This window comes from Pimephales promelas, chromosome 11 (assembly GCF_988280905.1).
Source record: "Pimephales promelas chromosome 11, fPimPro1.hap1.1, whole genome shotgun sequence".
Taxonomy (NCBI): domain Eukaryota; kingdom Metazoa; phylum Chordata; class Actinopteri; order Cypriniformes; family Leuciscidae; genus Pimephales; species Pimephales promelas.
In genome coordinates this window covers 32,042,545-32,069,899 of record NC_142779.1, presented here as the reverse complement: position 1 = coordinate 32,069,899, position 27,355 = coordinate 32,042,545, and the positions used below count along the sequence as shown (strand labels likewise).

The window sequence follows — 27,355 nt, the reverse complement described above, 5'->3', positions numbered from 1 at the left end:
AAACTACATATATGATAAATCTCGCAATGTGTTTAACTCCAAAGGAGCTTCATATTGTACTCCAGCAGCAATCAACAGTCAACTGATTTCACCTGTGTTCTTTCTTAAGGCAAATATACGTCCGTGTAGGAAACAATGCTCTTGACCAATGGGAAGTGTGCCTGCTCTCTGGAGGACTGCAGCACACGGCTGGTGGTTGAAGTGTTGCTGAACAGGAAGTTGCTGAGTAGAATTGAGAGAGCTCCAACAGACATGAGGGTCTCTTATCAGGCTCTTGTCTTGTTTTTCTTAGCAGGCTTTTGCTCACTCGGTAAGATACTTTCATAAGCTATTGCATTGTTTTGTAGCTTTTTTTTTTTTAGTTCTGTGTATTTTCTTCTACATGGCCACTTAAATGGCTCTTTTATATTCATTTGTATGACACCAAAATTTTTGTTTACTACAGAGAAAGCTGAAGTTCACACAGTCGTCAGCAGACCAATCCCAGGAACTCTGCAGAATGTCAGTAAGAATGACACTGGAGTACAGAAGGCTGTCCTGACCGGAACCTACTCATTTAACAATAAGTCCAATGATGCTTTCCTGTTCAAAGCATCGTCTGTTGATGACGCCAAGAGACAGGTACAGTGCAAGAAGCCCCTTTGACTCACTGCGTTTGTACATAATGGATGCGTCATCCAGTCTTTGCTCTGCTATAGGTGGTCAAAGGCATCCGCTACATTCTGGAAGTGGAGATCTCACGGACTATCTGCAGGAAGAGGGGCAATAACGAAAACCTCACCAACTGTACCTTTCAGACGGACAGTCTTTTACGCCAGGTCTGTGTGGTTTTCTGTGGAAGAAGTTAAAATGGCTTTCTTGCTCTGAAGTAACTCAATAAGGCAAAAAATTAGGGTTCTCACTCTAGATTTTTATAATGGTTTTGAAAGTCTCTTATGCTGACCCGGGCTGCATTTATTGGATCAAAATGACAATATTAACAGTAATAATGTGAAATATTATTAGTTATTTAAAACGAACTAGTTCTGCTTTAGAACATTTAAGAATAAAATGTATTCCCTTGATGCAAAGCTAAGCAATTTTACACCAGTCTTCAGTGTCTCATGATCCTCCAGAAATAGTTCAAAAGAACAGCATTTATTTGAAATGGAAATCTTTTGTAACACTAAGGTTTTTACTGTCACTTTTGATCAATTTAATATGCCCAAAGGTTTTTACTGTGTGTGTGTATATATATATATATATATATATATATATATGAAGAGTTCAGATGCAAAAGCCTCTAAATGCCATTTGAAATTTTCCTCTTTAATGATGATTTTTACCAAACTTGTATATTTAAGTTCAGTGATTTCACTTAAATGGCAATGATAATTACCTATTAATTGTTATTTAAGTGAAATTACTGAACTTAAATATACAAGTTTGATAAAAATCATCATTAAAGAAGAAAATTTCAAATGGCACTTAGAGGCTTTTGCATCTGAACTCTTCATATATATATATATATATATATATATATATATATATATACACATGTATATGTGTATATATACACACACACACACACACACACACAGTTGTAATCAAAATTATTCAACGCCCCTTTGCACCTCAGGTTTAATGGCAATATTGATAGATTTTCAGCTGTTTGCAATGAACGAACCAAACTAAAGTAAAGGAAATAGCTTAACACAACAAATGTGAATGATTTTCTATGGGGTTCAAGTCAGGTGACTGATTGACACTGTAGAATCTTCCAGGACGAATTCTGCAACGAAGCCTTGGCGAATTTGAGGGATCATAGTCCTGTTGGAAGGTCCAATGACACCCAAGCTTTAGCTTCCTCACTTACCCCTTTTCCCCCAAAGAAGAATTGGTTCGGAACTGGTTCAAAGTTGGTTCAACTTGCGACCCTTCTCTGAACCTGTTTGTTTTTCCACTGACTAGAGAACCCAATGACGTCGTTACGTCACTGTATACGTCGCCATATGTCTTAGATTTCCTTGAAACGCTTGCGACAACTTTAAGCATAACAATTACAATGGCGGACTACATCGTCTTTCTGCAAATATTTTGCGAACCTATATTGGGGTCATACTATCTTTCTACTAGCACTGTGTTTTTAGCAATGGCAGTCACAACCTTTCCCGTCGTGTTGTTGGTCACCCCGCCCCCAGCCCCCGACGTAAGGGTGACGTGGGAAAAAAACGGTTCTCTGGTTCTAGTCCAGCAAAGAGTTGGTGCCACTTTGGAACCAATTTTCCTGGCCGAGAACCGGTTCTTTGACTGTCGAAACACAAAGAACAGGTTCACAAGTAGGCACCGACTCCGAACCAGCTCTCAAAATGCTTTAGTGGAAAAGGGGCAACAGGCATGACGTTTTCTCCTAGGATTTCCTGAAACCTCAATGAATCCATCTTGCCTTCCACACGCTGCAGGTTTCCAGTGCCAGAGGATGCAAAGCAGCCGCAGAGCATCACCAAGCTTATGGTGCCTTACTCCAGACATACCGCTGATCCATAGGGCCGAAAAGTTCCAGTTTTGTTTCATCACTCCACAGAATCCCAAAACTTCTGTGGCTTCTTTATTTGAGCACTTTTCCTGTGCTTTTGGGTCAGTAGTGGTGTTGCTTTAAGTCTTGGAGTTCTGGCATGGAAACCGCATGCGTTTAGTTCGTATCTTTTTGTATCCTGTTCCTTGTTTGTGAAGGGCGACGATATCTTTTCTGAAAGTCCACCTTTAATCACCAAAGCGACATATTTAAACGTTTTGTTCGAGAACAAGTTCTTCATACTTTAAAATAGCTTGAATTAAAGCTCTACACCCTCATTAAGAATGCACAGTTCTATGAATATGCAAATTAGCCCCACCTCCACTCACTCACACCAGCTCAGTGATCCACTCGTTGACGTTTTTGAGACTGTCTTTGGTTCACTGCAGTTTCGAAGGTACGAATTTGTATCAAAATATCCCAAAACCACTGTGCACAGTGTTATATATTTTTTTTAATTGTGTACTTGCATTATCCTAAATGTTTACAAGAATTTGCAAATTCAGAGAAATTCAAAATTTAAAAAATTTCCCGTCCCTGTTCACTTGTTGCCTGTCAATGGCGTAATATCCATGTTAGAACTGGTTTCCGTTTGTATTGCCATAGAAACCATGGCGACAGACATGGACAACTGCACAATGTTTAGCGGCACGCTCGCGCTGTTTAGTTCGAACATTATGGATCATGGTAAGCAGACTTTGGGACAAAAGGATAACTAAAACGAGGATCAATATCGGCGTGGCGTTTTCGAGATGCCGAGAGCTTCGGAGCAAACATCGAATTGACAGAGCTTCACGAGTCACGACTTGATAGGGACGCCGCTCTTGCCTGTACTTTATTAGACAGGTGAGCAAATGTACATAAAACTAATCAACGTTATATAGCTCAACATGATGAAATGTTGAATATGATCAGTATGTTATTCTAATGTTGATCTCGCTTACTGCTGGTCTCATAGCTAACAAACTAACACAGAATAACATTATAACTTTCAAAACACTCAAATGCTGTTTAGCATGATAGTGTAATGTTAGACCAAATGAAACAGCTTGTGTTACCTCAGAAGTTTAATTCGTCAAATTACCTAACCTCTGTGAGTAGTAATTCAGCACTTGCGGGTAGTTCCGTAGAAGTAAATGTGGCGCTGATGTCTGTCTCTCATTAGCAATCACGCCCTGCTTCATACCACAGTCATGTTAACAAACATGAATGTTTTCACTCATCCATAAACATTATTAGATCCATCAGCATGACAGAAAGTCCCATTCCGCTTATCACTGGATCATCAACCTACGCCTTCATTATTGTAAGAGGTCAGCAACCCCTAGCAGCGAAGGAAAAAAAATAATATTGAGAAAATACTCTGCAATGGTGTTGACTTGTGCTTTAAAGGGTACATATCATGCTTTTTAAATCATTCATTTTAACTTATAAATCATACATTTGTGGTCCATATAAAGCATAACTGCAATGCTTGGGTCTGAATTCCTCATTATTATAGCTCCACAGGCCCCTTTTCTACCCCTTGTGTGCTTCTGTGAGCAAGTCGTTTCAAAGCGGAGCAAGTCGTTTCAAGTCGTTTCTCCAGGCCGCTGAGTTCACGGTCGGTTCAACTCTCCGCGTTCGGCCATTATTGTAGTTTGATTAGAGATACGATTACTAGCTTCGAAGAAAATTTTTAGTCACACGTTAACAAAATGTCAACAACGGAAGACTTGTCCATCAAGCACGTTAAGGCATATTCATATTCGAGCCAGAGCGAGCGATTTGAAAAAGACGACGACGAACCTGCAGAACAACGTCTTCATATGGATGCAGTGGTATGCAAGTTAACTAAGTTGTGTTATTAGCGAAAGTCGACTATTTCTCTTGTTAAAACAAGCACACTGACAACATAAATGACTATGGTCTAATCTTACCACTAAAAATCTGTATTGATAATGATATAATAACTTGCGTTTAGAAAAGCATCAGAAAACACAGCAGCTAAATAATAGAAGGAATTTACGATCGAAAAAACGTAATAGAGAACAGAAAAATCTGAACAGGTTGAAAAATATGACCAAAACAGAATATAAAGATATAAACGAAGCACTTGAAGAGAATAATTTCATCTTTTCTGTACTTATAAACACTCCAAATATACAACAAAATGCATTTAAGGGCTAAAAAAGTGGATTTTGCATATGTCCCCTTTAAGACAAACCATATACACATGCATATTAAAAACACCATATAGACATATAAACAACATTAAACTATTCTTTTGACTAAGTTATATTTCTAAAATGCAGTCAAATGTGTCACTCAACAAACCTACCCAGTTCAGATATTTATAAGTGTTCTAGCTCAAGCGCACCTGGTGAAACTAATGAAGCCCTTGATTAGTTGCATCAGGTGTGCTTGAGACAACACCTGTTTTGCAGATTTGTGCTGTTCTGATGGATTCTATTCAGGGGGTTGAATAATTTTGAGACTGCAGAAGTCATTAAGTTGTATTTTCAGTTGAATTTGGGGAAATAACTTGAAACATTGTGTTGAGCTATTTCAATTAATTTGCTTTGTTCATTGCAAACAGCTGAAAGCTTGAAGTCCTGAAACCTGATTTGCAATGGTGGTTAAATCATTTTGATTACTTACAACTGATTATTTATGTATGTCATTTTCCAACTTTCTAGACTTGCAAATCACAATTAAAATTACATCATATTTCCATGACCCTGATAATCCTCTACAAATGTAATTATAAAATACTGTATATTGAGGTTGTAAATCATTACTCGTATGATTTTTTTAATTATGTTTCCTTTTATTATAGACATTCCTCTGTCACTTTGACATATGGTCAATTCCATGGATGAAGACAATGTCGACCACATATTTTAAGTGTCATTCTTTTGATAAATTCTGAAATGTCTTTTTCATCTAAATGTTTTTCAATAGATCAATCTGAAATGTCATGCTAATAAAATAAAAAAGTGAATAGTGTAGTGACTGGTTATGTACAGTAATTCTATATGTGCAAGTGACCTTCAGTTCATCAGATGCTGAGACTGACTGACTGAATGTGAATTATTCAGTGGACTTCACTTCTGATGTGCTTTACGCACCTATAGATCAGGGGCTATCACCACAATCTCTGGGCTCCCTGGTCTCTTTTCCTTTGAGTCACAGATCTTTAAAGCAAACTGGCCCTAGAAATACAACAGCACTGATCTAACTCGCATCTAACGGGTTTGTTTGAACAGATTTTTTTCCCCCACATTTCCTATCCTTACACATTAAGATAAAATCGGATTTTCTCCAGTCATTGTTAAAAAACAAGCTAACAAAACCTTCACTTAAGCGCCGCCCACATAAAAATATCACCATGTTTACTAACTGAAAAGGGGTCTAGCCCTTTCCCGAATACTAGCCCTGAACGGTTTCTTCTATGGTTTATTCCTGTTATCACCTGTAATAAATAACTATGCTTTTCCAAGTTACTTTGCAAAGTATTGCCAGTTATTTCACTGCCTCACCGGTCCATTGCCTGTTTCATTGCCTTCCTGTTATGACCATTGTGCTTTTCATGTTTGATTACTGATCGTTGGATTACTGTTTTCATTTTGTTTCGTTTTGTGTCTGATTACCTTGCCTGCTTCATCGACTTGAATCTCTGCCTTGTATTTTGGATTTGTTGACTGATTTAACTAACTAACTAACTAACTAAAATAACTTCTTGGCCCAATTTCACAGACAGGGCTTAGATTAAGCCAGGATTAGGATTTAGGTATAGTTGAGAATTAAATATCCTAAATTTAGCTTAGGAAAAAAAAGAAGACATTACTGGTGTGCATCTTGAGACAAAACAATGGCACTGACATAATTTAAGATTTGTCAGTCCAAGTTGCTTTTAGTCCAGACAACTGCAGTTTAGTCCAGACAACTGCAGTTTAGTCCAGACAACTGCACTTCAGTCCAGACAACTGCAGACAACTGCACTTCAGTCCAGACAACTGCACTTCAGTCCAGACAACTGCAGACAACTGCACTTCAGTCCAGACAACTGCAGAAAACTGCACTTCAGTCCAGACAACTGCAGACAACTGCACTTCAGTCCAGACAACTGTACTTTAGTCCAGACAACTGCACTTTAGTCCAGACAACTGCAGTTTAGTCCAGACAACTGCACTTCAGTCCAGACAACTGCACTTCAGTCCAGACAACTGCACTTCAGTCCAGACAACTGCAGACAACTGCACCTCAGTCCAGACAACTAGTAGACAACTGCACTTCAGTCCAGACAACTGCACTTCAGTCCAGACAACTGCACTTCAGTCCAGACAACTGCACCTCAGTCCAGACAACTGCACCTCAGTCCAGACAACTAGTAGACAACTGCACTTTAGTCCAGACAACTGCACTTCAGTCCAGACAACTGCAGACAACTGCACCTCAGTCCAGACAACTAGTAGACAACTGCACTTCAGTCCAGACAACTGCAGACAACTGCACTTCAGTCCAGACAACTGCACTTCAGTCCAGACAACTGCACTTCAGTCCAGACAACTGCAGAAAACTGCACTTCAGTCCAGACAACTGCACTTCAGTCCAGACAACTGCACTTCAGTCCAGACAACTGCACTTCAGTCCAGACAACTGCACTTCAGTCCAGACAACTGCACCTCAGTCCAGACAACTGCACCTCAGTCCAGACAACTGCACTTTAGTCCAGACAACTGCACTTCAGTCCAGACAACTGCACTTCAGTCCAGACAACTGCACTTCAGTCCAGACAACTGCACTTCAGTCCAGACAACTGCACTTTAGTCCAGACAACTGCACTTCAGTCCAGACAACTGCACTTCAGTCCAGACAACTGCACTTCAGTCCAGACAACTGCAGTTTAGTCCAGACAACTGCACTTCAGTCCAGACAACTGCAGACAACTGCACTTCAGTCCAGACAACTGCACTTTAGTCCAGACAACTGCACTTCAGTCCAGACAACTGGACAACCAGACAACTGGACTGGACAACACCGAAGCATTGAGAACTTTGTCAGTGTCCGTACAGTTTAATAAGAAGGTATTTTATACACACAGTCAACTTCGCGAATACAGGAAGAAGCCATCTTTGAAAAATAGTCTCTACTAGTCGATCTACGAACGCCGATCCATGTGCGCTGGTGAGATGTGAATAAGGTGATAAGGTGAATGCGAACAGTAGGCTACATGTACATATTGAAGAGAAGAAAACAGTTTGTGTTTGTTTCTTCCGAAAACAACGGACCATATGAGATTCTGCACAGTTCAGCGCACTTGGATCGGCGTTCGTAGATCGTTCCTCGGATACCGTTGACTAGGTAACAATGTGTAATTAGACCAAAGGTTCATTTTGCGCCATGAGTTCTCCTTTAACAGTAATGAGCTTGGAAACAACAATGAACTTTTTCTGCCTAAATAAAGTAATGATTACTGTATTTATAACTAGCATATGTCTAGCTACAGTCCCTGCATTGTAAAATGTAAGTTATACTTGTGAGGAGTGAACATTTAGACATAGAGAAAAAGTATCAAACGTATCTTGTGCAGAAAAGTTAGCTTTTCTTTTACACGTGTGTGAAATCCAACAATATTTAATAATAAAAAATAAAAAAAATCGTCTGATATATCGGAATATCGGATTTTAAAACCCAAAAATATTTGTATCGGCCTTCAAAATCCTTTATCGGTCGGGCTCTACTAGGCAACTGCACTTCAGTCTAGACAACTACACTTCAGTCCAGACAACTACACTTCAGTCCAGACAACTGCACTTTAGTCTAGACAACTGACATCAGTGTTTATATCTGAAATATAAAAGTTTATCCCAGTACTTCTGTGATCATTTGAGTTCTTGTTAGACAGAAATAATGATACTGTGTGGTTCAAAAACTGTTTGTGAAGTTGTTTAATACCTGAACAGGACAACTGCTCCCTCTGGGTCAGCGGCAGAGAAAACACAGATTTGACTGTTCACTGGTACTTGTTGTCAAAGGTTCAATAGATATAACCAAATTGCTATTTAGTAATAAGATCACATGGGTGTGAATTGAGATAATTGTAATTGTATAGCTCGAGTATCCACACAATCTTTGATGTCAACAAGACTTACTTTTGTCAGAAGCTTTAATCCAAAGTGATTTGCACTGTCTCCATTCCCAGTTCATGCATTCCCTGGGAATCGAACCCATGACCATGGCGTTGCTAACATCATGCTGTACTGTTTAAACTACAGGAATGCAAAAATAAAAAAAGTCAAGCAAATTCATTTTGCTTTCCCAATTATGCAAGATTATATGTTTCATTTAATATATTATTTCAATTTAGGACTAATTTTTTTCACCATTGTCTTATCAAATGAGCCGTGACCCACCAGTTAAAAACCGCTGCATTATTGCTGATCATTAGTAGACATCATCTAATTTACTGTATGAATGGAAAACACAGATACTTGTGTAAGGGTGTGCTAAATATTATAAAGCCAGCAGCATTTATCAGCCAAGAGTGACACATCTCTCATTTCTGCAACATATACAAACAACAATGAAATGAGGAAATAATACCTTCCATCTGTTAATTAAAAATAAAATCAAAACATTCACACATTCTTAAAAACAGAAATAATTTTAGCGTAATGTTGTAGTAGATTCATATTATAATCAAATGAAAATACTCTTTCACTTCCCCAAAACAACATCCTTATGCGGCCACCCACAGGAGTTCTAGTTTTTATAGGTCGTCTTGATTTGTATCACAGCGCCTTTATAAGAGAAACAGTTGGCAGCTCTATTTTAAGGACCAGATGATGATCAGTGCAAATAAAACAAGTACAGAAACGACTATTTCTGTCACAAGGGAGAAAAATAAAAATAGTAATGGCACATCTTTTGATAAAAAAAAAAAAAAAAACACGCTACCAGAGAGCTTATTATGCACCACACATCTCTAAAAAAAGAAAGTCACCCACCACAGGTTAATGGAACAAAAACAGGCATCTGTCAGACCTAAATAAAGAGGATGGGATAAAATGAAGGGACTGTGTTTGGTCATATGTTGACTATAATATGGAAGAATTTGATAAGTGTTCTTGTGTTAATTGCTTCGGGATCTGTTTGGAAGCCACAGTGAAATGACTCAAGCTGAGCATCTGTCAGGATTGTGACGTGTTCTCTGGCATGTTTCACACTTTGCTCAGATCCAGCTTGCACAGATAAGGGGAGCGGAAGGAGCCCAGATACAAGTAGCCGTTGTACTCATGTGCCTCGCTGATGTAAGCCGCCACCATGCCGTGTGGGTCGTGAAAGCTACGAACGCACGTTCCACCGTCCTGAAGCTCCACCACCAGGCTGTAGCGCGGCACAAACTTCAACAGAGTTTCTTGACTGAAGAGCTGAGAACACAAAACATGGGAAAGCAGATCTATTTCAGACATATATTGAGTCGGAATGTGTAAAAACACCATTACAAAAAATATAATCAAAATTAAAGCTGCAAGCAGCGATGGGCGGGCCCTCGCACCTGTAGCGCGTTGGGGTGTGAGGCGGCCGCGTTGCATATTCTGCGGCTCAGCCGGTGCGGCTGTGAAATTTTTCGCTGCTTCTTTAAAGGTCACTTCCTCTTGCCACTAGGTGGCGCTATGACTGTGGGTGAATATCGCCATGTAGATTTGTTCAGGGCGGGACTCTTGTCAAATGTGTAAAATTTTGTGCAGATCTGGGCATTTACAGCCAAGTTACTACAACTTCCTCTTTCATGGCGAATCATCGACGCCACGGACACGCCCATCGACGAAAACGTGCAGATAGCACAACTTTACATCGTCAATGCCTTTAAAAAGGCACAGCAGAAATTTGAAGTCGATCTGACTAAATCCCTAGGAGGAGTTCGTTAAAGTACGTAATGAGTAAATCATTCAAAAATGGCGGTAAAATTAGAAATGGCCGACTTCCTGTTGAGTTTAAGGCTTCGCTCCAAGAGACTTTTCTGTGCGTCTGGACATGGTAGATGTACCACAGAAATTTCGTACACGCCAGTCAAACATGCGGCGGGGGCTGCTTCATTAAAAGTCACTTCCTGTTGCCAGCAGGTGGCGCTATGACTGGGGGTGAATGTCATCATGTAGATTTATTCAGGGCGGGACTCTTGTCAAATGTGTAAAATTTCGTGCAGATCTGGGCATTTACAGCCAAGTTACTACAACTTCCTGTTTCATGGCGAATCATCGACGAAAATGCGCAGATAGCACAACTTTATGTCGTCAATGCCTTTAGAAGGTACAGCAAAAATTTAAAGTTGATCCGACTAAATCCCTAGGAGGAGTTTGTTAAAGTACGGAGTGTGTAAATCGTCCCAAATCGGTCGCCAAATTAAAAATGGCGGACTTCCTGTCGAGTTTAGGGTATGGGTTCTTGAGGCTTTTTTGTGTGTCTTGAAATGATACATGTCCCCACCAAATTTCATGCATGTAGGTTGAACGTGGACGAGGGGCTAATTTTTTCCAATTTTCTAGGTGGCGCTAGCCAGCCATTTTGCCCCGCCCATCTGTGAACCCACAAAATACGAAATTTTTCACCAGTCCTGACATGAGTGCCAAATTTGTTGACTTTTTGAGCATGTTGCAGCCCCGAAAATGGCGCTTACTTTGCAGAAAAAAGAAAAAACCCTAACAGTTTCAAGAGGGTCCTCGCACTGTTAGTGCTCGGGCCCTAATTAGCAATTAATTAACCAGACAACATGTTTCCTAAGAGGTGCTCACTTAAGAATGGTTCTAGTACAACAGTGCCAGCCACCCTTTTTCACTGGCACTGGTTTGAGAAGTATTTTTTCCCATAGGGATTATTATTATTATTTTTTACGAGGTGAATAGGAACACTACAAATTTTTATTTGAAGCAAAAACAGTTTTTAAAAAAGTCGGGACAAGAATATATGGGTACAAGACTGTGCACTTTGCTTTAGTGAGGAAAACTACAATCCCATGAAGCATTGCGAACAGCACAATCAAATTACATTCAATTATAGACATATAGCCTACACACAAATGTTTAAAAGGTGCATTATGCAACATTTCAAGTTAAAAATACCTTTTTTTCTAACCCATACATGCTTAAACAATTGCCTGATGGGCTAAATGAGCCCTTTTCTGATCACTGCGATCGCCTCTATAATCGTGTACAGCACAATAAATAAGAGGGATTCGGGCTCGATTTTTGAAACTGGGCGTGACGTCATGCTCGCCTGGCTATGTCTGGCAGGTTTGTGTATTCGCCACCATTGTCAGTATCAGCGAAGACAACTCGAGCGACAAAACTTTAGTCAACTTTCGACAAAAGTAGAAGATGGATTCAAAGAGACCGGCTTGTAGTTCATTCCAAACCCCAACGCAAACTCCACATAAGACAAAGAAAATCAAACTGTTGTCTAGTGCCAGGCGTCGGAATAAGACGAGAGTCAACATCGGGAAGCTTTCAACAAATGGAGAGATCTACGGTTTGCTCTAGGGCTCAAACGGGTCCCGTACGAAGTAATAACTTACTGTATATTGTTCATGAACGTGTTTCCATAATCAGTGCCTCCAGAAAAACGTGATTATGTGATCGCTGAATTCAATGTAAAATCAGCCAAAGTCCGCATATTTATGCGGGGGCCGCATTTTTTCAAATACATCGCACTTTCGCCGCATAAATTGCAGATTTCCGTTCAAAATATGCGGGGTTTGCATGATTTCATAATCCTCGCATTTTCGTTGCAAAAAAGTCACATATATCTTAGCAGAAAGTTGAAAAATGTTGTGTTTGCTTCATGCAAGAGCAGCCATTTCCCCCTGTTTCCATGGGAATGTTATGAACAGTGATGCCGGTAACGCGTTACTAAGTAACGCGTTATTCTAATTTGACCCCTTTTTTCAGTAACGAGTAATATAACGCGTTACTATTTCGAAACCAGTAATCAGATTAAAGTTACTTATCCAGGTCACTGTGCGTTACTATTTTTGTAATTTTCCTTAGTAAATACATATATTTATTTCTTCTTGCATCTCGGGGAGTGTGCGCGACAAGTCACGTTTTCAGCATGAGGTTCACGTCACGTGTACCACGCACGCAGCGACACAAATGTAAACAACGTTGGAGGGAGGAGAGAGATGCGCTTTTTCTAGCTGGAAATACAGTCACTATTTTGAGTTTGTCTCAGCTAAAGACGGCAACATTAAGGTCCGTTGTAAACTGCTGGCGGTGACAAAGTGTTATCTACCTACAGAAACACTTCGTCAAATTTACCAAAACAAACAAAAAACATTTGGATTCGCAGCACCGCACAGCCAAACTTACAGAGCAAGTCACGCCAGGTGATGCGAAGCAGAGAGCAGGTTCCCCACCACAAAAGCAAAAGCTGGACTTCGTTGCAAAACCAGTAAGTGGGGGGAGTTGAAGAAGTTGGTCGGGCAGTTTGTTGTGGAGGAAATGCTGCGATTAAACACGGTCGCCTTCGTTTCAACCCGAGAGGTTTGAGAAGCTTCTGTTAATGATGTACAACCACTGGTTTTACTCGCCTCTCTCATTAACTCATAACATGGGATTAAACATAAGATAAAAAATAAAGATAAAAAAATAAAAAATGCAGATTATAAATAGTAAGTTGTCACAGTGTTAACTGTTAAATATGTCAGGTCAAGAAATTTTATAGTCTATATTTAAAATTTTTATAAAGACAAGTATTTATGTTAAGTGAAGACAAGAAAGGCTGTCTTTATTTTATTTTTTATAAAAACAAGTATTTATGTTAAGTGAGGTGAAGAAAGACTTAAGTTAAGTCAAGAAAGACTTTTTTTCAGGAAATAGTTTTTAAGCTAAACTTTCAATGACAGGAGATAGATTGTTGATGTTACTGTTAAAAATACACTTCCAATAAAGTGAATGTTGGCAAAACCGGTTATAATTTTTATGTTGACGTCGTGTGTTTTTTTATGTTGAGGTCGTGTTGTCGGCAACTGCTGAATGTAACTAATAAAAGTAACTTGTAAGTAACTTAGTTACTTTTAAAATCAAGTAACTTGTAAAGTAACTTAGTTACTTTTTCAAAGTAACTGTGGCAACACTGGTTATGAAGTGACGCAATTACGCGACGGGAATCGGGATAGCTCACAGCTGAAGTTATTGCAGAGGCCAGACAGACTCACGGAGGCGATTGACATCTCACAAATCGAACTCGTATAACTGTCTGTCACACGTTCTACCGTCACATCATTACTTAATAAACAAAATAGAAATTTTGACATCAAACAGAAATTACCCGCACACATGGGGTGTTTGAGGCGCACATATAACACTGCAACAGGTTCAACAGGGAGCGCGCAGCTCTTAAAGGGGCCACACCTTATTTACACTCGTTATAGTCTGAAATAAAACAAGATGAGAAATTAAATATTCCCAGCACTTTCTATGATGTAGTATGCTTGCTTATCAAAGGACGTAATACGAAATGACTCTTTACATTAAGGTAGTAGGTAGCCTAGTGAGAACAGGGTGTTGGGGGAATCACTTTATCAAACCGCAGTTTTTGCAAGTTCCCGCAATTTTTGCAAATTCCCGCAGTTTTTGCAAGTTTCCGCAATTTTTGCAAGTTCCCGCAATTTCATCGCATAAAACTGCATAAATATCCTGCATATTACATCGCATTATTAAAGAAAACGAGCCGCGTAATCAAGGATTTTTGCCCGCAACAATCACAAAAAAACTAGTTTTTCTGGAAGGACTGCATAAAACAGTTCAACACGGAGATAGATGGAAACAAAAACCGAAGTTTTCTACTACCCCCGTTTTCCTCTTACACAAGTGTGTAATTTACTCAAATGCCTTTCCTTTCACATATTTAAAATGACTTGCAGATTTATAACTTAATTACCTCTGAAGACATGACTGTAACAAAAGATTTGTGCAGCTGATGCTCCTTTGGTTATGAACAGCTCGTGCAAGGATGCGTGTGCGTGGTCCATGAGCGTGCACACCTCTGGTTGCAGTTTCGCTTGTCTCCAGAGGGGACGTAGTTCTGCAAAAACTCACAGACTTACGCAATGCACCTTTAAGTATTTTTAAAGAGACCCGATTATTCATAGTGCTTCATGGGACTGGGCGGAAATAAAGAGATCTTTTGGTAAGTGTTGCTTTTTTCGACTCTCTGATTGGTGTCATTTTTTTGTTCAGCATCATGGATAATGTAGTTTTCACACACATTCTGCAGTTTAACACAATTATTTAAAAAAATAAGCTAATAATAAAAATAATGCTGGCTGATGGCAAATACCATAGATTAACAAGCTCATAGCTCACAGTAGGTCTTTAAAGGTTTATAAGTTATAGCTTAAACTCAATTTTCCTATGGAGAAAATGAATGCAGATTTTACTTCCAGAACCGACTGTCACTCTATTAAGAAAAACAGCAGGATGGAGTGCAACAAAATGACAAAATTTGTGGGTCTCGAGAACCTTTTTATAAATGGGTCCATTTATTTTCTTGTTTTATATATCTATTTGTCAATTTTAAAAATGATTTATTTGTTATTTTACTGTTACAATTAACTATGTTTAAACTGTTTACATAAAAAGCAATAAATGTCTATATATTTGTCAGTTTGAAAAGAGATTTTTCAGTTACATTTTTCACTCAAATTTTCAAGTATTTAAATAAACATCTACATAAACGTATGTCTATGTATTTGTCATTTGAAACATGATTTATTACTCAGACATTGTTTATTATTAATTGTTATAAAAAATAAATTAATTAGTAATAATTAGATAAATATAAATAAGAAAACAAAAATCATTAAAACACATTTAGTTTTATTAAAAAAACAAAACATTGGTATAACATTTTTTTTAATTGGTATAACAAGATTTTATTATACTTCTAAATGGCAGCTTACCTTAAATATGAACTTCTTTATCCAGGGTCTTTGAGACAGGAAGTCCAGCATAGAGAAGCCGGGGTTGGGTCGCACAGCAGACATGGCCACCCAGTATCCTCCTGAAGAACTGCGTCGAATGTTGTCAGGGAATCCTGGGAGGTTGTCTATAAAGGTATCCATTCCTCCTTTATTGAGGCCAGAAACGTGAACTCTGTGAAGACAACAAAGTAAACATTCAATATGTAGAGCTGAACATAAGAAGTGACAGAACGATACATCAGCTAAACCGACAAGTCAAGATTTTAAGACTATCGACATTTGATTTGTTAAGAATTGAACAAATCTGGTTCCAATACATTGTAATACACTAACCAAACAATAATAATCTTTTGGCAACATTGTCTCATTTTTAATTAACATAACCTCAGTTAATCTGGGAGTTATTTTTACTCAGCACTGTTTCTACTGATTTAACCAGACCATCCCCGATCACCACAGGGTTAAAGTAGTCACCTTCAATAAAGATTGTTTCAAAGCAGCTTTACAGTGAAATTACAGTAACCTAGATTGTTTTGGCTTGACAACAGCTCTTGAATAAAGTTATTGTCCAGCTAAAGTTAGTTTTTGATTGATTCACTTCCATTGCAAAGATCATTAGTTATTAATTTAGGGACCGCTTACACGACACCGTTTTAACTGAAAGCAGAATACTTTTAATGCATTCTAGCAGCTCATCTGCACAACGACGGTGTAATTTGAAATGTGTTTCAAGGTGCAAGTTCTGAAATTTTTTTTTGAATATATATGTGCGTGGGGGCGTAGTCTTTTTCAACAAACTGACATCATCCAATTACTTGTCTTGTCTGGCCTTCATAATACAGAATTTTAGTCTCTTCCACGCATCCGTGCGAACTGGAATCATTTTGATAATGTTTGATCTGTACAGAGGTAAAGGGAAAGAACATTAATATTAAACCATCTGGAGCACGGAGACCACACTAGCTTTAGTAAGAGCAAACATGCTATGCATCTCTCCACACAGGAAGCTTAACGATGGAGCCTGTTGCCTTGGCAACTGCATGCACTCATCATTCATCCAGGTGAGCAGAACGGCCCGTGCCTCTAGCAGACATGAGACGTCATGTAGCTGTGAATGAGGACTATGTCATTCAAGAGGTCAGCTGTGAGGCGATAAAGCAGTGACAGGGAGAACGGATGTGTTCTAGCTGACCTGATAATGAATCAGCCTAGAGGGAGGGACACGCTTACAATTACACTGGACAATCAGAGTTTACTGAAATATAGGTGGAAGTGAAGCACAGAACAGCTAATTATTAGTCGGATTTGTATTAGAAAGCAAACATGAGCATCTCTAAAGTCAAAGATGTGAAATTTGCCATGAGGGATACAAATACATTATGGTTCAAAAGTTAGGATTTTTCAAATAATTTGAAAGAAGTCTCAGGCTGCATTGATCAAAAATAGGCTTAAGTAAAAACAGTAATGTTGTGAGATTGAGAGTTTGTTGATATAATATTATGTGCATATATATATATATATTTGATGTAATTTATTCCTGTGATGCAAAGCTAATAATAATTTGAAAGAAGTAAAAAAGTAAAAAAAAATAATTTGAAAGAAGTCTCAGGCTGCATTGATCAAAAATAGGCTTAAGTAAAAACAGTAATGTTGTGAGATTGTGAGTTATGTGCATATATATATATATATATATATATATATATATATATATATACACCTATATATATTTGATGTAATTTATTCCTGTGATGCAAAGCTGAATCCTTCAAAAATCATTCAAACACTTAATTTTGTCATGCAGCTTAATATTTTTGTATTATTTTCAGGACTCTTAAAAATAGAAAGTTAAAAAACTCCAGCATTCATTCGAAACTGCAAATTGTTTTAATATTTAAAAACTTTGACTTAAAAAATATCAAATTAATGCATCCTTGCAGAATAAAAATATGAATTTCCTTTTTATTTTATCTTACGTCAAGCTTTTGAACGCTTGTGCACAGTATATATACTATAGAAATAGTAAAAACAGAATGAACATAGCTCTTGTTCAGTTGGTTTTGATTAGAATAATTTTAAAAACGACCAAAGTAACAGAATATAAACGGTACGGCGAGTATCACCTCCTTATTCTCGCCATTGTGGTTTCAGCCACTAGAACAGACTCCTCATCAGGGAAGAGCTGGATGCCGTTAGGAAACCTCAGGTTCTCCATCATCACGGAAACTTCCTTGCTCTCTGTATCGTACTCAAGCACACTGAAAAAAAACAAATGAGCAACATCAGTCACCGTACTAAAACATAACTGCGAGTGAAAACAAGCAGTGATTCAGAAACTATGCGCAATGTTCCAACCAATACAACGGTCAAGTGTGAAAACCCATGAAATGCACTGAAAATCAGCTGTGCCACTGAATCTTTCATGTCCCACTTACCGTCCATCTGCTGTGGCCTCCATGATCAGGTGCATGAAGTCTCTGCGCTGCCACCTGCTGCTGGAGTCAGTGAAGTACACCTTTTTCCCATCCTGAGTAACATCCAGATCATTCACAAAGCCCAGACGTCGACCACCGATCATCTTCCCTGTGCTCACCAGAGATTGTACCTCACCTAAGAGTCAAAACGAGACATTGTTCATTGTTCTTTGTGTTCTTGACAGACGTGGACACCGAGAACTGTTGTTAGAGGAGTGGTATAACCCTATAAATGAGTACTGACTTTTTAAAACAGAATATGTGTATTCTCTTTCCTTACCTGTGACAGGGTTGACCTCAAACAGTCCCAAATAGGCATCAGTGACAAACAAGGTGCCATTGGGTCCCACGCGGATTCCCAGAGGACGTCCACAAGTGTGTTCATGCTCATGAGAGCCTTTGAATTAGGAAAAAAAAAATCATTAATGATAGTAGAATTTGATACTGGAATTCTCAATCATATCTAACATAACTCAGTTATTTAATAACTTGATTTGCTTGATGGAACAAAATGCGTGAGCTAAAATTAAAATTCTAATCACACTTTATGTTTGTTTCCGCAGTGTCAGCAGTTTAAACACAGCCAGCGAGAAGAAAGGAGTACAGTCATCCATTATATAAAATGCCATCTTCTACTGTAATAAAATTCACTTTTAACCTGTCCATGTAGTGCTTTAATGTTACATTACATTAATGCATGAGTGCATTACAAACATTAGTGTAATGTACTACCAGTAGGGCTGGTTCAAGCCTTTAGTCGACAAGTCAGACGTTTGTGATATTAATTTAATTACGATAGTTTCAGTTTCAGGGCTGAGAAGGAATATTATATGCAACACTGTTCTACATTACAGAGAAATACTAAACCATAATAATGAACATTTAAAATATAAATTAAAGGTGCAGTTAGCAATTTATGAGAATCATTGAAAAATAAAGCAAAGATCATGCCAATTGGCCATTTACATTATAAATATATATTCAGGGACATATTGGTGTCTCACACTGGATTCGAACCCAGGTCTCTCACACCAAAGGCATGTGTCTTTTCCACTGCGCCATCACCAAAGCAAAATGTAGAAGCGCCTACTTAAAAATTTGTCATTGCACTGTTTTGTTGTGTTTTTCATTCATCAGATGACACCATTGTCAAAAGGATCCTGATTTACACAGATCCGCGAAAACGTCTAAAAACTCTGTATTCTGTTGACAGGCCATTAGATGGCGATAAAACACTATAGACTGAACATGTAATATGCATGTGCATGACATCAGATTCTTCAGAGATTCGCATTTTTGTTGTTTACATTGAGACCGTTTTCAAAAACTTGCACTTTGAAACCCGTTTTCAAAACTTAGCGTTTCAGGCCCCCAAAAACGCTGTTGTCGTGTAAACAAAAAGCCAAAACGCATAAAAGGTTTTAAAACCGTGTCGTGTAAACAGCCCCATAGTGTGATCAAACGTACAGGTAATACAAAAACTAATTTATTAGCTGATATATAGTTTATATGATTCGTGAATTGTATACATCTCTGGAAGGTGAAAACGACATCTCCCATAGTTCCACTCTCCTTGAATATCGTCTTTGTTATCGTTTTGAAAATGCGGCCTCTAGTGGCGAAAAAAATTACATATTGTAGCTTTAACTGATGAATGTGTTTAAGGAGAACTCCGGCACAAAATAAACCTTTGGTTTAATAAAACATCGGTACTTAGTCAAGCGTTCTCTGAGATTTGTTTTCATGATAATCGAATGTAGCGTATAACGCTAGTAATGGGGGTAATTAATAAGTAAAAAGAGATCGCTAGTTTATATCACTAACAAGGCTCAAAATATCCCCACACTAACACAGTATCATAATTCATAATGAGGGTCCCTACATGCAAAACGAAGCATTGAGAACTTTGTAAGTGTACAGACCGTTTAATAAGAAGATACTTTATGAAGACAGTCCACTTCGTGTATACAGACAGGAGCCATCTTGGAAAACGGTCACGACAAGTCAAACCACGAACGTCGTGCTGAGTGAGCTGAACTGTATGAAGCTCAGCGAACTTCTGAACTGTGTGAACGGCATTCATGGTTCGACTTATTGAGACTATTTTCTAAGATGGCTCCTGTCTGTATACGCGAAGTATGGGGCTATTTTGTGTGGGGCTATTTTGAGCCTTGTTAGTGGTATAAACTAGCGATTTCTTTTCACTTAGTAAATGCCCCTGCTACTAGCATTATATGCTAAACAGTTTTTAGAGATAAAACTCTTTACATTCGATCATGAAAACAAATCTCAGAGAACGATTGACTAGGTATCGATGTTTTATTAGACCAAAGGTTCATTTTGCGCTGGAGTTCTCCTTTAAGTGACTTTACGCCAGATGTGAACAACGATTGGCCACAGATTCGTCAATTTGAAAAACCTGTGCAGTGCGTTCATTACAATTAAATTTTCATACAACATGACTTACATCATTGTAAAGATAAAACATTAGTTATGTTAGTGACATTACCTAGGAACAGCAGAAGTACTTTTAGGTTAACACATTTTTTAAAAAGTTTATAAAGTCATTCTTGTTACAGGATTCAAACTCGTCCATCAAAACACAAGCAACACAACATTAGCGTATTCTATCGATTTAACTACTTTACCACCACAAACAGATCTTGATCTTCAAATAAGCTTTTCTGTAGCCTAATATTTTATGATTTTATTTATTTGTGCCTCACACTCACATGCTGATACAGCCTGAATACATTTATGACACAGTGACACGTTCTCATCAAAACACCCAAATATTGTGCGACATTATACTCATCACTTAGTATTCAATGAACAAACAAATGACCCAAATAAATAAGCTGATTTATTGAGCTGAGTCATACTCATAACATACTCACTCTTGCAAAATGTGATATAAAGCTTTCATTGGGACCCCTTACAGCTATATTTCTTTAAAAACAAATCAGTTGGATTAAATGATAGACAAATGTATTCAACGGAATAAAAAAAGATGCAAATGAGTTCGATAGTAAGCATTATGAAAGGCAGTTATGAATGAAAGGTAGATGAAACGCTTGTGTGAAGGATATTTTGTGATTTTTGTTTTGTCCTAACATTGAAAACGTACTAAAATTATAGGAAAAAAGGACATGCACTTTTGATGATCTGTTGTGTGTTGATTTTTAAAAAAATGTACCTCTTGACAACGGTACCAGCGTGAAAAAAATAAATAAAAAAACCTGTAATGACTCAGCTCAATGGAGGGCTTATTTATGTAGGTCATTTGTTTGTTCACACAGATGAGGCTAAATCAGCATGCGAGCGTGAGGCAACATGAGCGCAGTGTCATCATGAAACATTAGGCTACAAAAAACAATATTTGAAAAGATTAAGATCCGTCCGCTTGCTGTGGTGGTAAAATAGTTTTAGTAAACAATTTTCCATTGATTGTATTTCGATGGATGAGTTTGAATCCCATGACAAGAATTATTAGCATTTAGTTTTTTTTTTTCTTAAACATAATTCTACCAGGTAATGACATCACTAATGGTTTATCTTTACAATGATACCAGCATCATGTTATAAGAAAGTTTCAATTTAATGAACACATAAAATGTATTTACACATTTAAAAGCTCACCGGCAAATGTAATGATTACGAATGTGTCAGGTAAAATAACAGCAGGGAGATTGTCTGAACATTTTAATTTATTAATAAAATAGCGAGTGTCGGCAACAATTCAGCATTTCAAAAGACAAGGTCACTTCTGTTGAAATCCCACATTACGCAGTGTTTGAGGAAACGGTCCAGTATTGTTGGTTTTCTTACCACATGGTGGCTTGCCAAGTGTTGCTAATACATGAATGTTCTTTCCCTCAATTTTGACTATCTTTCCATCAGCCGTCCCAGTGTACAAAACATCTACAAAACAAGGATGATTTAGAGGCATTGCATATTGTCATTAAAGCAATTTTTAAATATATTTAAAGATCAATATTAAGATCTACATATACTCATTTATATCTTAAGATCTTCATACTTCCTTATATATTGTCAGAGTGTGCAAGCGTGCAATTCAAAAATTCAACAACACACTCCAAGTCAACTCAACTTTTACCTATATTGGCAAGTACAACCGCAGTTTATCTCTCAGGGCACACACTGCCAAACAGCTGCGGCAGACTAGGTGAAAGGTCAAGTTTTAACTGCAATGCTTTGCAAACACTGACCTCCAATATTGGCAAGGGATTCTGGGCCGATGAGCCGCTCCTCGAACAGTCGCTCTGCCTGTCTGAGTTTCAGGTTGGGCTCGTAACAGCCAGTCATAAGAGGCGGTTCATTGAGACTAAATATTAAACACAAGAGGGCAAAAAAAAAAAAAGATCTTTAATTAAGCTTCATGTTCAGGAACGTTGAGAAGAACTGAACTGGAAGTCGTTCTTTCAGCAGAAAGCTGGAGGAGATGAAATGCCCTACATATCAACTGCAGAGGCATCAATTATTAACCATTGTCAGAACTAAAAAAGAAATGAGAACGCACAGTCCGGCTTGACTTAAGATGAATATTTATATTGGATTTTGTCTTGACTCAAGAACATTTCGACAGCACCACGGCTCACAAATGTTGGTCTATTTTTTATTAAAAAACAAATAAGGACACCTTTCATGCCACAAGTGACTTAATTTACATAAACTCCCTGTAGCAATATTTTTTTATTAATTGAAATAGAGCTAAAATAAATTACCCCAAAAGTAAAACTGAAATGAAACTAAAGAATAAAGGATTTTGAAGGCCGATACCAATACAAATATTTGTTGGTTTGAAAATCCGATATTACGATATATCGCCTGATTTATATATATATATATATATTTTAAACTTATTTTATTTACTAGATCTAACGTACTGACTAATGTCGTCATCCCACTACCATATTGTTTATACACATTTCCAGACACGTTCACTACAGTATTGTTACTTCCTACGATCTTACTGATACACTGAAACTGTTCAGTTTAGTTCACTAACCGTTTTCATTATCATATTATACATTCACCTGTGTTGACATTGCTGATTGTGAAAGATACACGAATAGTTAGAGAAATGGCTTCTGCTATACTAAATGCAGTTTATTGTAACATTATGATCATGGTACGAGCACAGAGCATTACTTCAACGTCAAGCTGATAAAAGTAGGCTATTATTGTACCTGCAGTGGGAGTATACATTAGTTTCCAGCATGTGTGATAATTTCGCGTTGCGTTAAAAGTCTCCGTGTGGCTGGTAGTGAATGATTGCTCGCTCTTGAGATTGAGCACGAGCACGAGCGCTCTTGTTGCATTCTGAGGTCGCTAAACGTTGCATACAGCACCTTTAACTATTTTTCAAAAGCTTAAAAACTCAAAATTCATCCACTGAAAACCGTTTTGAAATCGGACATTACGATACAATGGAAAGGGTACTTTACAACCTTTTAGCAGGCTCCTCCTCCTCCTAGCGTTTCATTTCTTTCATTTTACAAAATTTAAATAATCTCTTATAATCAATTTTTTTCTAATCTTGACAAAATACATTGTCAAGGGTGGCATACATGGAGATTGTTTTGTGATAGAAGAGACACGGTGAAGAACGAATAGAAAAAAAAAGTCAGTGGAGTGTGGTTGTCATCTGGTGGCTATTGTTGGTATTACGCCTAAACTTCAATTTTTGCGATATCAAATTTGGATTTTCAACTTTTTTAGACGTATTGGTTTGGTTTTATAAAACATTTTAGAGAAAAGATTATTGGCAACACTTTATTTTACAGTGTCCTTGTTACATAAGTTGCATGTACATACCGGTCAACATTTGGATTCCTAAATACGGGAGATCTGAATGGTGGGGTTGGGTGGTAAATAAATATTAATTGCGCAGATAACATAACGAGATACATAATCTCTGTATTACATAGTCTCCAATGCCATCTCTCTCATGATGGGCCACCCTCGGGATGCTGCTGTTCTTTTTCGTGCGATTTTTTACCCCCGAACTTCTTCAGCGGAAATCCCGCCCTGCAGCTGAATCTAAAGATTTTATTGGTCATGTGCATCACAGTATTGATTTCCTACATCAAACACTGATCCCTAAACCTACCCGTAACCTTAATCATGGCGGGATTTCCACGGGCTTCTTCGTAAATGGGTTACACTTAGCTTCCTCCCGGTCAAAAAAGGACGAAGCTTTAAAAATGTAACTTTATTTTTTCCCAGGATAACCATTCAAATATATTTTGTTCTATAACATTTTCTGATTATTATTAAGAATTTTTTACGATACTTTGCATTAACTATATAATGTTTATGAGCTATTTTTTTCCATTAGAATAATACATATATTTTTTTATTTTATATTTAATTATTTTTTTCAATAAATGCAATATTTCACATGAAAATAGAGTGCAGCCTAACAAAAAAATGTTCAAGTAGAAGAGCGCCATCAGGTGGCTTTAAAAAATAGTTACATGTGTGCAATGTCCTGTACCAGCCTGTAGGCTGCCTATAGCTTCCTAAATAAATACATAGAAAGGCCTTTTGATTCCTTTGTTGTTTTAGACATGATTTCTCTATCTTATCCGGGGTTTTTTTATTATTATTTAGATATCCGAAAATACTACTTTTTTTAAACAATTTTTTTTAGATAAGTATCAGGTTTTGCATAATGATTACAATCAAACTATAGCATTTGGTTAGAAAGGGAACAAAATGCAAACATTTTTGTTACTCAGTATTTGATCATTCAAATAATTGAACAAAATAAGGGATGGTTAGAGAAAATTCAAAACATTTTATACAGACATTTTGCAATAAATTGGTATTTTTAATAATTTTAATCCATTCAATAAGTAATAAAAACTTCAGAAGGGAATAGCAATTATGATTGAACAGATATAAACATAAAATAATGCTAATTAAGTTAATTTTCTGTGTGTGTGTGTTGCATTTGAGAGTCTCTTTTGTATTTTTATTTATTTATTTATTTTTGCATATTCTCACAATTAAATTTGCTGTTGCAGTCTTACCAGTTAATGTCTCTCTCTCTCTCTCTCTCTCTCTCTCTCTCTCTCTCTCTCTGTGTTTGTGTGTGTGTTTGTGTGTGTGTGTGTGTGTGTGTGTGTGTGTGTGTGTGTGCATTGTTACAGTGGCAATGACAGGATTTTTAAAATTTTTAAATCATTTGCAATGTTTCCAGTCGCATCTTTAGTGATTTTGCAACTGTTTACCATGTGTTATTGTCCACAGAGATGAATTTAGAGGTTTCTGCACACATTGCAGCAAGACAGCTGAATTTGTTAAATACAAATGAAAAAATGCTCATTTAAAGAAAACTTGATTTAATAGAATTTAATAGAAAACTTAAGGTTTTTGCATCTGAACTCTTCCCACACAGGTTTACTTCACTGCATTACAATTAAATCCTAATATATATATATATATATATATATATGGCCGTATAAATCGCCCTCCGCTTTAGTTATGTGGAAAGCAGAAGGTAAGCTATATTGTAAATCTTTATAAAGGGTTGGAAAGACATCGGCATGCTTAAAAGATAACATTTTCATTTTGGGGTCAAAAAATCCTTTAACAATTAAAACTGAACACATGAAGTCTAAAAGAAGGCAGTTTTTAAAATTAAAGCATTTTACTTTTTGAATTGGGCTTCTTTGAAATTGCAACATTTCCAGCTTGGCAACAAAATATTACAGGAAGTTCTTTTTGCCATTTTGTAATAAACATTACAACTGACATTAAGCAATAAACACGGAGTAGGACCAATGTCAATAACTCATGGTTTCTTAACAATGAAGGTATTTCACAACGTCCCACCTGTACACTCCTCTCTGCAACCACTACATCATTACACACCTTTGCCTGAGTAATATCCTATTTTACATGCATCCATTTAGTCATTTACTGATTTCGATCCAATTCATTATTCAAGAGTTAAGTGTATCTAGAAAATGTATATTTCCATTAGTTTTTATATTAACTTGTATCCTGAGGAAACCCTAAATGTCTGCAATACTGTGAGTAGTGACATGTGTTTACCATGCTAAAGGTGTAAATCTCTGTGAGAGTATAAAGCTCACCTGAAGGCCTCTGGTTGAATGGGAGAATCAATCAGGAAAATAAGGACCAGCAGTGGGAAAAGCAGGAAAGCCACCAGTGAGAGTAACGTCACACGAAACACCTTCCCACTGTAAGTGCTGCAACGCACAAACAGAACAACATGGTATACAATTATCAGACAAGGACACATTTCACATCAATTAAATTTAATTCAAATTAATCAAGTGCATACACATGTTTCCAAGTAAGCAATGAAGGCAGGTAGGTATGTCTTACCTTGTGTTTTTGTACTGGGGTTCATGGGTTTCGTCAGTAATTATTTGAGGTCTGTTTAACCTCCTGAACCGCAGTCCCTCGGGCTCATTCATTTTTGTTGTTGTGTCGACTCTCTCTCTCTCTCTGTTTCACCGCTACGTTCACTAAAACATAAGGCTAAATAAACGCTGGTCCAAAAAACGAAGAATTTATTCACAACACCCCAAAGCCAGCGCAGTTCATAATGACGTGCACGCGACCCACGCGCGTTCTCGACAGCAGTCAGTGACGTGTGAGCGGAGAAACGATGAAACACTTTCAGCGACACAAGGGATATTCTTTCAAATTAAAAGTTTTTTAGTTGCTTTTTTTTTTTAGAAAGGCAGCAAAACGACTGAAACTGCTTACAGTAAATTAAATGTTGCTATTAATAAACAACCAAATAAATAAAGCATTTTTAAGAATAAATACACGACTGAATCAAGAAATTATGGTTAATATGCTGAGCTTGTGGCTTGTACACGTCAAATAGGCTGCTTTAAATATCATTGGAACACAACTCTTTAATCTTGTAACAACAGAACACATTAATACATAATAAATAAAAACACTCTGGGTTACACTTTATTTTATTTATAATAAGTAAATTATTTATAATAAGTACATAGTTTGTACATTGAGAATAGGACTGTAAAAGAAAGTGCGATTACACTTTATTGAAGGTGTCTTTGTTACACTGTAATTATACATTTTGTACTAAGTAATATTAACATGTACTACTATAGGGTTATGATTAGGGGTTGGTTTAGGGTCCGTTGCATGTAATTATGCATGATTTGCATGCTTTTGTTATTACTATAGTAACTGCATGTAACATCTAACAATGACTAATTACTATAGTAACTGCATGTAACATCTAACAATGACTAAAATAAAGTGTTACCAACTTCTGTAGTGTTCATCTGTACTGTTTTGGAACTGCAGTGTATTTTAGTTGTTCTA

General features: G+C 37.3%; 2 protein-coding genes across 2 annotated transcripts; one reads left to right on the top strand and one right to left on the bottom strand.

Moving 5' to 3' along the window:
• Nucleotides 1–120: 120 nt before the first annotated feature.
• On the top strand, nucleotides 121–5,544 carry cst7 (cystatin f). The gene is made up of 4 exons (XM_039690574.2): nucleotides 121–310; nucleotides 446–621; nucleotides 699–818; nucleotides 5,373–5,544. The coding sequence occupies exons 1-4, from the start codon at nucleotides 136–138 to the stop codon at nucleotides 5,463–5,465; spliced, it is 564 nt and encodes a 187-aa protein (XP_039546508.2). The 5' UTR covers nucleotides 121–135; the 3' UTR covers nucleotides 5,466–5,544.
• A 3,126-nt stretch (nucleotides 5,545–8,670) lies between these two features.
• On the bottom strand, nucleotides 8,671–26,654 carry apmap (adipocyte plasma membrane associated protein). Its single transcript, XM_039690484.2, has 9 exons — nucleotides 26,375–26,654; nucleotides 26,119–26,235; nucleotides 22,222–22,337; nucleotides 21,821–21,913; nucleotides 18,273–18,389; nucleotides 17,954–18,128; nucleotides 17,642–17,776; nucleotides 15,501–15,693; nucleotides 8,671–9,969 (listed from the first exon to the last, which is right to left on the bottom strand). The coding sequence occupies exons 1-9, from the start codon at nucleotides 26,464–26,466 to the stop codon at nucleotides 9,760–9,762; spliced, it is 1,248 nt and encodes a 415-aa protein (XP_039546418.1). The 5' UTR covers nucleotides 26,467–26,654; the 3' UTR covers nucleotides 8,671–9,759.
• Between the last annotated feature and the right edge of the window lie 701 nt (nucleotides 26,655–27,355).